General features: G+C 47.9%; 1 protein-coding gene across 1 annotated transcript in view; it reads left to right on the forward strand.

The window, feature by feature from the left end:
* Positions 1–5,934, forward strand: part of PSMA4 (proteasome subunit alpha 4) — a 6,316-nt gene extending 382 nt beyond the window's left edge. The window contains exons 2-9 of the mRNA XM_006905336.3: positions 931–954; positions 1,192–1,234; positions 1,493–1,655; positions 2,786–2,863; positions 3,180–3,268; positions 3,723–3,853; positions 4,351–4,474; positions 5,578–5,934. Of these exons, the coding sequence (XP_006905398.1) occupies positions 952–954; positions 1,192–1,234; positions 1,493–1,655; positions 2,786–2,863; positions 3,180–3,268; positions 3,723–3,853; positions 4,351–4,474; positions 5,578–5,732 (786 nt within the window). The 5' untranslated portion in view covers positions 931–951 and the 3' untranslated portion in view covers positions 5,733–5,934. The remainder of the gene's footprint in view (positions 1–930; positions 955–1,191; positions 1,235–1,492; positions 1,656–2,785; positions 2,864–3,179; positions 3,269–3,722; positions 3,854–4,350; positions 4,475–5,577) is intronic.
* The last annotated feature ends 4,194 nt before the right edge of the window (positions 5,935–10,128 follow it).

Raw genomic sequence — 10,128 nt, forward strand, 5'->3', positions numbered from 1 at the left:
GACCCCGCACACGAGAGGAGCGAGCCCCGGCGTCGGGCGTGGGCATCAGGAAGTCCAGCGGGCCGCCTCCGGGCCGTGCCCGCCGAACGATCGGCCTAAGGTGCCAGTCGGGCCCCGAGGCTCCCCGGCCCATTCATCCAGTGGCGCCCCTGGGCCTAATTAAGGGCGAAAAGTCACACTGGCCCCTCAGGCTCAATTTCCGATGTTCCGGGATTTGGGAAGTGGGCTTTGAAGTCGGAGGTCGGGCTTTTCCGCTAACTCACGCGGAGTCCCAGTGTTGACCGCTGCGGACAGAGTGAAGGTGATCCCACGCTTGCCGCCCGCCGCCTTCCGTGGTTCGGGACCCCTTCACTCTGCAGGAGTCCCGCCCCTGTCCCAGCGTGTCGTCCTAGGCTCTGCGTGATCTGCCACCCGCTTAGCTTTGTGGCTGCTTCACGTTCTTTAACTTCAGCAGTCTGTCCCCCGCCCCTTGAGCTGTCCTGCCTCAGTCTCCTTTGCTTTCGCTTTCTCCGCCCGGAATCCTCTTCCTTTCTCCTCCCCATTCTTAGACCTGCAGGTTCTCAACCTTCTTTCTGCCTCTCATTTCTGATTTGGACTGTTTTCTGTGATGGCCTCTCGAAAAACACCTTCTTGATTTTTCTGCCATCCCTCCTCCCACTCTACTTTACACTCCATTGCTGTGTTTGCACATTGCGCTGTCATCGTGCCTGCCTCTCTCACCTGATCACCAGACTGCAAGCTCCTGGGGTCAGGGGTTGGTTTACCTGTCCTGTTATTCTAGCATCTGGCACAGTGCCTGCTGCACTTAGCAGGAGGTGCACATAAAGGTAGCTGAATGGAGTGAGCGAAACAGATTTTTAAGTTAGGAAATGCTTTTTAAATTATAAATTTCATTTTAATAAGAATCCTTTTTTTTTTTTTTTTTTGCAGGAATTCTAAAATTCGGAAAACATGGTGAGTTAACGCACATGCCAGTAAGCCGCTGCCTGACGAATTGTATTGCTTGCGCTCAGGGTATAGACTGGCGTGTTAAAGTCGGGATGGAAGGAGAGAGATGAATCGGTGTCCCCCGCGTCGGTGCCCTGCACACACGGGACTCTGTATGCGGAGATGTGCTTTAGGAGGTGCTTTGGGGTCTCGCGGGAGTTACTTTCAGCACACAGGAATCACTCGTATGTTTTTCCTTTGCAGTCTCGAAGATATGACTCCAGGACCACTATATTTTCTCCAGAAGGTAAAGTAGAAATTGTTTAATCCATCTTAAATAGATTTTTTAAGCGTTTGACTTTTTGGGGGGAAAAAAATCTAAGAACTTTTTCGGTAGTCGCTAAGTTGTTCATCCTCTTTGTATTTGGGAGTAATTACGATCACCAGGTCGATTGCGTGCAACGTAGAAGGATGGCAGCGGGACCCCTTTTTGTCGCCACCAGGTCTCCGCTGATTTTCTGAGACCTGAGGAGAGTCTGGGTTTCTTGCCGCTTGTGTTTTGCAGGTCGCTTGTACCAAGTCGAGTATGCGATGGAGGCGATTGGGCATGCAGGCACCTGTTTGGGAATTTTGGCAAACGATGGAGTTTTGCTTGCAGCAGAGAGACGCAACATCCACAAGCTTCTTGATGAAGTCTTTTTTTCTGAAAAAATTTATAAACTCAATGAGTAAGTGAGCTCTCAGGGGAGAGAGTTTAAAAATATCTCGTGCTCACAAACGGGATCGCATGTTGGGGTGACTATTCCACGTAGTAGAGTGGAATAGTTTGTTGTGTTTTTCTGGTAGAAATTTTCGCTTTTATTTTGCTTAAAACCGCTTTGAAGCTTAGGACCACGTGTTACTCTTTGGTAGTCACAGATTTGGGTTAGATCGAGGCTTGACCAATACAAGCCGTGTGACCTCGCACCAATTTTTTACCTTCTCTGGGCCTCAGAGCCTACCAGAGTGGTTATGGCAGGTTAATGAAATAAAACGAATAAAATCAACACAAGTCTGACAGGCATTAGGCCCTCAAAGTATTGCTGAGAATGGCTAGGGAATTTTGTCCAAAGAGTGTGAATCTTCCCTCTCGGAGGTCTGGGAGCAGTTTACATGAGCCCTGTTAGTTTCTGATAGTTGGGGGCGGAGGCCTCGGTAGCTAATGGAGAGCTGGATTTGCCCATTTAAAGAGAGTTTCCTTTTATCTGTGGGCCAAGTGAATGTTGGTTATGTATAGGGCCTTTATATATGCTTGTCCCAGGAAGTTCATCCCTCCACAGAGTCACTGCTGGGCCCACTCAGCAGCCTACAGTCTGTATGCGAGGCAGAGTGACAGGGTGTCGGCTGTAGGGGCACCAGGGCAGCCCTCAGGGAATGAAGACGAAGAGAGGAAGTGCACCCTCTGTATGAAGCCAGCTGTAGGCCCCCTCATTCCCACCCCGGTGTCACGCTGGACTGCTTAAGTCCCCAAGAGCACGGGGCAGTCCGTCTTCCTGTCAGGCAAAACCTTCCTCCTTGCCGCTGAGTCTTCTCGGGATTGGCTTTAGCTGCTTGGCGTTCGTCCTCTTGCTTCGTTCACCGTGTGGTGGTCATAGCCACATCTGTTGAACTTGAGGGTGCACTTGTTTATCTTCCACGTTAAGAAACGTCAGGTGTAAGGTCTCCTACTGGGGTAACACTTGTGTAGTTGTCGTGTGAAGGGTAAAGCGGCTTTGAAGCAAGCATAGTGAATTTTTAACAGCTCGATACTTCGTGCTACTTGTAAAGGTCCCTCGAACATCTTCCCTGCTTACATGTCCGTGTATTTCTTTTTCTCCAGGGACATGGCCTGCAGCGTGGCAGGCATAACTTCTGATGCTAATGTTCTGACTAACGAACTGAGGCTCATTGCTCAAAGGTATACTCACAAGTATCGTAATTGATGATGTATAAATTAGTTTGATGTCCCTAAGGAGAACTCTTTTTCGTAAAGATTAAAGCCATTAAAAATCTATTGAAACTTACAGTGTCATATTTGTTCTCACCGAATTTGTGAAGTGTTATTTACCATAAGAATGTTAGGATGTTGATGTGCCCCTGTTCTCCGTCCCTTTTAAATTATAGGTGATGATTATGTTGTCCCTGTGGCATAGATTGCCTTTCAGACAGTATTTTGCTTAGAATATGTATGCGTTTCAGAAAAACCCATCAATATGCACATCTTTTGATCCTAGGTACTTACTACAGTATCAGGAGCCAATTCCTTGTGAGCAGTTGGTTACAGCTCTGTGTGATATCAAACAAGCTTATACACAGTTTGGAGGTACTGAGTTTTTTGCAAATTTTATTCCAGAAAGTTAAAACTTTTTATGAATGATCTTTTTGAGATGGAAAAAAGAAATCAAACATTAAATAAGTAAACATTTTTCGTACATTCTTGCTTCATAAAGGAAGTGGCTTCCACGATGTAAATTACTTGTTTTATTAATAGACTACCGAAAGGCCAAAGTAATATTTTAAAATCTGGAAACAAATTACTTTTTCCATAATAATGAAATTCAGCACTGGTCGCCTGTCTTTATTCCATTTCCTGGCCGTGTCCAAATCCTAGAAACAAAAACTGACTTTCGGTGGAGCTTATCTCGGGGCCAGAACACAAAGCAGTTTATGAATGCTTAGCTTCACAGAAAAGGGTTGCCGCATGCACTGAGCTCAGGTAGCTGTAGTGATACTGAATTCAGATGGTTGACGCATTTGGGTTCTGTTCTTTGTTAAAGGAAAACGTCCCTTTGGCGTCTCGCTGCTGTACATTGGCTGGGATAAGCACTACGGCTTTCAGCTCTATCAGAGCGACCCGAGTGGGAACTATGGGGGATGGAAAGCCACATGCATTGGAAATAATAGCGCCGTGAGTATTCTCGTGTTGCTGTGCGATCTATTAACTGGCTCATAACTTCTGGGATTTCGAAACAGTCATGAATGCAAATAGCATTTTAGGATAGCTTCGGCGACTTTAACGTCTGTGATTGCTGTTGGTGACGAAGTTGCAAGTTCTGCTTATACTGCTGGGGTTTATCGCCTACATTTATAACTGAAGGAAATGCCGATTTTCAGTTACAAGTTGTGAAAATCAGATGTAATTTTTTCCACGTCCTGTTTCACAGACCCCCTGAATTGTATCACGGATCCTTGGCGGTCTGAGACCCCAGGTTCAAGACTGTTCACAGAGTATCGACACCCCTCCCCACCCCATCCCACATCACCTCTCCCTCCCTGCCATCAAAATCGTTTGTATTGGTTATGTGCTAGTAACAATACAGATCTTATTCTTTTGCCCAGTCCATAGTCCTAAAAATGCAAAAATTTAAAGGAGATGATCTGTTGATTCTTTTTCATGTATCATAGGCAGCCGTGTCAATGTTAAAACAAGACTACAAAGAAGGAGAAATGACTCTGAAGTCAGCGCTCGCTTTAGCCATCAAAGTCCTCAACAAGACCATGGATGTTAGCAAACTCTCTGCGGAGAAAGGTAGTTTATGTCCTCTCCTCTGATTTCTTTGCTTTCGTGAGGGAGTCGATCGAGTGGCTCCTGTGTTAGGCCTTTGATGTGTCACCGTAGGTCCCTGTAACCGCAGCCTTCTGAGTCAGGTGGCCTTACACCTGTTTCCTAAATGAGGACACTAGGGCTTGGTGGGATGAAATGACTTGACCAAGGTCAGCATGGAAAAGTCGTGGAGCCACAAGCCCACACTGTACCCCAAGCCTAAGGCCTTAGCCGAATGTCCCGAATGTTCGTAGTTGGAGACCTGAGCATGCCACTACACGTCAGTAGTTACCTTCCCCTTACCGCCGCCCCGGCAGTGACGTCTCGGGTGTGTGTGCGGTGGAGCGGGTAGGTGGTGGCGTGTTGGTGTGTGGGCATGCGTTGTACCTCTGCTCTTCTGAATCTACCGATCGCGGGTGTTAAGCCCACGTTTGCGATTTTAAATGCTTCATTTAGCTTAAGTTATGTAACGACGTGAAACTGGGCTTCTAAATGACATTTTGCAAACGTGGTGAAGTAGCGCGTTGCTTGGGTTTAGGAAAACTTCGCTCCCGGCGCTCCTTAGAAGTTGCCGTTTGCTCGCAGATTTTGCCCCTGTTGTCTGCTGCTGCCTCATTTCAATTTCTGCTGTTTCCCCTACTTGAAAAAGTCCTCGTTTTGGTATCAGTCTGCTTTTCTTGTCAGCGGTTGTGGAAACTGCTTTTCATGCCTTTGTTTTAAAAAGAGACCTGAAAAGTACATGAAAACTAATCGTACTGGTTAAAGATTGTGGCCGAGCTTTCAGATGTTCCAACAAGGACATTGCTGTTCCTTCTGGTCAGCGCAGCTGGTAGTAGGTCAGCTCGAGCAATTAGCTGATGGTCCTTTTTCCAAGAAAGAGAAAAATGGCAGCTCAGAAGGTCGGATGGGTTAGGAGAAGGTAGTTAAAGTAAACATGTTAATAAAAACATTGCAAGATCAAAGGTATCCCTGCAACATACCAGGACGTGGAAGGAAGAGCTGCGAGCTCAGGCGGAGACAGTGCGGTTGCCTTCGGGTGTGTGTGCGAGCGTGCGCGCCTGTAACACGATGTGTGTGTTTGCCCTTAGTGGAAATCGCCACGCTAACGAGAGAGAGCGGGAAGACGGTCATCAGAGTGCTCAAACAGAAGGAGGTGGAACAGCTGATCCAAAAACACGAGGAAGAGGAAGCGAAGGCCGAGCGGGAGAAGAAGGAAAAGGAGCAGAAAGAAAAGGATAAATAGACGAAGGCTGGCGTCCCGCAGCTCACGGGGCACGCGCGGTTGCAGCGCGCAAGCCGTCCTCGGCCACGCGGCAAGGGCGCCGACCGCGCGGGGCCCCGGCCATGCGCTCCAGTCGACTTGTGGGGGTGGCGATTACTCTCCATGAACGTCTCAGCCCCTCTACCCCTCCTCGTTTTGGAATAAAACTTGGAAAGAATAGAAACGGTGAAGGAAAAACTTCTCTGTAGAGTAATCGATAAGACAGCAGGACGAACAGCCTGCGACCTTCCCGTTTCAGTGGTGCGCTCCGACGGCGCGGGCAGTTGCTTTTACGTAAGACGTTAAAGTTGACAGAAACGTCAGCGTCATAAAAAAGTAAGGAGGAAGTGTGTCCCGAAGGTTCCCTTAGCTGTCGCTCCCCTGTGTCTTGGAGAACCCGTAGCCCTGGGTCTCTTGACGGGCACGTCGGACAAGGCCTCTCGTGAGGTAGGGATCACGTACCTCTGCTAGGTGTTGCCAGCCTTAAAATCGTGCGTGCACGTACGTACATGCCTGTACACGTGCAGTGCAGCATGGAAGCCCCTGTGTGTCCCTTTCAGATCTCATTTCTCCTCCCCTCGACCCCTGAGAGAGAACCACTACCTCGAGTTGACTTTTTCTCAGCCGCGGTGTTTACACTGGCTTTGCGTCTCTTTGCTCCAGGTGGGCACATCCTGCAGGCTGGCCAGGTGACGAGTCTCTGTCTCCAGGGACTGGTTTGAGAATGAAAGTGTGGGCTGAGCCAAGCCAGAATGCTGAGGGTCCTTCAGGTAGGACAGGCCCGCAGCAGGCAGCCAAGCCACATGGAAGGCGTGCAGGAGAGGTTAAGGCCACGGGAAAAGTGGAACCAGCGGTGAGCGTAGTTCCGTTTCGGCCCGGGGGCTGCAGTGCTGAGCTTTCCCCGCCAGGGGTCGCTGAGATTGCCGTCACGATGGAGTCCCCCGATGGCAGAGCGTGGGCTGCTGCAGCCGCACCTGGCGATCTGCAGGTCGTGCAGATTCTGATGTGCCATCCGTTTTAACCAGCTCCGTTTTAACCAGCTCTGTGTGTGTGTGTGTGTGACGTGCACTGTTTGAGAGCGCTCTGCCGCATTTTAGAATCATCCGTGATCTTCGAATGCAGTTCTCTGGCTGTGTTGCTTGCCAATTACGTTTATCTTTTGGGGGTGTCCTCGTCATTAGCATTTCTTTAAATCTGCCCCGGTGACTAATGACAGCCAGGAATAGTCAGTGCCCTGAGCCACAGCGGCCACTCTCAGCCTAATCCCTCCCTCAGAAGTTCCTTGCAAGTCTGCACAGGCCGACGTGGGGTATCCAGGCTGAGGTGTTTCCGAGCCCGTTTGACATCTCTGAATCTCCTACATTATTTTGTACAGTTGACTCGCATTTGTAGCATCTGCGTTCTCCGAAGTCACCAGGAACCATTCTATTGTTCAGGCTAACTAAGAGTTGTTCATTCTTGAATGAATTCAGAATTACATAAGTTTGTTACCTTTCTCAGTTTACTTGTATTATTTCGGTAACAGCTTTGTTGAGATATAATTCGCATACCACATAATTCACCCATTTAAATTCTTCCCACTTAAATGGCTTTTAGTATATTCAGAGAGTTGCGCTTCCATAAATCAATTCTAGAACGTTTTCATCACCCCAAAACGAAGCCATGCAACCCCACCCCCACGTGGCCCCAAGCCTCCTGCAGCCCCAGGAAACCACTATTCTCTCTGTCTCTGCGAATTCGCCTGTTCTGGACATTTTACATAAACGTGGTCCTTTGTGACTGGTGTCTTTCGCGTGGCGTAACGTTTTCAAGGTTCTGTATCATAGCATGGCTTGATAATTAACTTGTTTACTGGATGAGAGAAAGTGGCATTCGTTTCTTTTTATCACCGAAGACCCCGCTGTGTGACGCCGCCGCGTCTGATTGTCTGCTCAGCAGATGATGAACAGTAGATGATGAACTGCCATTCCTCTTGGGTGTATTCTGAGAATGGGCACGCTGGGTCACACCTTGGTTTATTTTTAATCTGTCTTTACACCATACATTCATATTAGCGGTACAGATTTTAAAAGGAGTGTACTTCCCCGTTTTCTCCTACAATAGCCCCAAAATGCGAACCGAATTGACTGAGTAAATTGAAATAGGTCTCACAGTTAGAGAGGGTTTTCGCTTCCTTTCATCTTGGCAGGAAGGACCTGTTCCCTGACTTCCTTTATGCCCAACACTCGGAAAGGCCAAGTTTTTGATTCTGTACCCAGGAGCCTTATATAATAACGTTCTCTGAAAAATTCAGAGTCATACAGGACGGGAGAATGCAGGGTAAGTTGTCTTCTGAATCCTGAACAGTCTAGTAGCTTACTTTTTCTGGTCACAGAAGCAGTCTGTGCTCACATTGGGAAACACAATAAATTAAATAAAAATTGCCCCCTGCTGTCTTGCTCATTGTTAGTCGTTGTTAACCGACCTCACTGGTCCACGGCAGATGATCAGATGCTGAGTAAGTATATCGGTGGGTTTTGGCAAATTAGAGGCAAGAGACTTAAAAATAGCCTTAAAGGAGAATTTAAATATGTTTTTTTCCTTCTCATTGCTTTTTTCAAAGCATATTTCAGCCTTAAAAAACCCTGTTTCTATATACAAAGAAGAAGCTATCCTTTGTCAGTAACCAGTATGTGTCAGTCACTGTATTTGTTAGTGCTAATTCTTACATAACCTTGTAAAACATTTCTTAGAAACTGTAGCACTGAGTTCTCGAGGGCCCACTATGTGCTAGGTGACACAGAGGTGACTTTCTGTTATATAGTTGAATAAACAGAGTCAGCAAAGGTGAGTAACTTGTACCAAGGCACATAGCTCCAGGGCCACCATTCCAGTGAAAGCCATTACTGTCACCCCTGCCTGAGCTTCCATGTCACCTCCACGCTCGTCCCCTCCAGCCCTCCTCCCCTGACTGGTAGAGTCACCTTAACACAGAACTCAGAGGACACGTCTAACTCTCATCGGTTTCCCATCAGAGAACATCACATGTTGGCTGCGAAGTGAATGAAACTTAAGATTCGGGACCCCTCATTCACACAGCCCCTTCCAGGGTCCCGGGGGGACCCTAACTGTGTTTTTAGGCTCGTGCTCTTTTCCTAGAGTTTGCAAAGGTAAGATCTGCCTGCAGCCGGTAAGTACCGCCATCTATTCCCACACGAACTGCCCGTCTGGACCTGGGGCACGGTCGTGGCTGCGGTGGGGCAGACTCAGCCACGTCCCCGTGCGGAGAGGCCGCCGTCAGCCATCCCAGTGTGGAGACGGCTTCCAGGACATCCCCGCCAGCCGCAGGGCCAACGTACCCAGCATCATGGCAGGAAGGGGTAGGGACAGAAGTGTCACTACGTGAACAGCGTCTTCTCTCAAAGTTCCTGGAAGAGAGACAAGGCTTGTGATGTACCCAATCAGAAGCTCACCTGTGGCAAACTTCAGCCTTCAGCTGTGCAGACTCATAAGCTGAGGATTCAGTTCTCGTAACGCCAAAAATGCTGGCCGGGAGCACTGTACAGGTGTGTTAGGGCATCAGATTATAGTTTCCTAGATACCGTGATGTTTGTCCACTTTTTAAAAATTCGTATTTCACGTTTTTTCCTTCTAATCTCCAATTTCGTGCCCAACTTTGTATTCGTACTGTTTTATTCTTTTGCTTTAAGAGGACCTCTGCCACACCCAAATAGTAGGTCCCAGCTCAGGTCACCTCAAAAGGGCATTTTCTGTCCACCCAATCTAAAGTAGAACCCCCATCCATCATTTTCTGTTTATTTATTTCCTCAAGGACTTATCAAATTCTGAATTTATCCTGCTTGCTTTCAGCCTTCCTCCCTAAGCAGTAAGGTCCATGAAAGCAGGGACGTCATCTACCTCATTAATGGCATCGTCAGGGGAGCTTGTCCTACAGTTGGTTCTGAAGTCATTGTTGAATGAATAGCTGGGAAGTGACAGGTGGATTCAAACTCACGTTTATCTGCCCTCAGAGACCATAAGTCGTGCCCTCCCCAATATGCCAAGAACTGTCTGTCCCCACAGAACACCGGAGACGTCAGGTGTGCATCAGAGGCACAGGCGTGGACTCTGCTCCACTAGTGACTGAGAAGATCAAAGGTAACGGAGGATCAAAAGACCCTTTCTATACAGGCGACTTCAAGTATTCTTTAGTTTTCAAAAATTGCAAACATCTAAATCGTGTAGAACAGCAAGGAAAGACCGTGTCTCCAGCGAGACAGCTGTGCAACTGGAAATTGCCAAATGATTTCCAATTTTCAGAGACTTGGGTCAGGCGGCTTAGAATTAGGTTCAAAATAATCAATTCCCTGGAACGATCAGCGCCACCCATTACTTTAAC

Source organism: Pteropus alecto, unplaced genomic scaffold (assembly GCF_000325575.1).
Source record: "Pteropus alecto unplaced genomic scaffold, ASM32557v1 scaffold60, whole genome shotgun sequence".
In the NCBI taxonomy this organism is placed as follows: domain Eukaryota; kingdom Metazoa; phylum Chordata; class Mammalia; order Chiroptera; family Pteropodidae; genus Pteropus; species Pteropus alecto.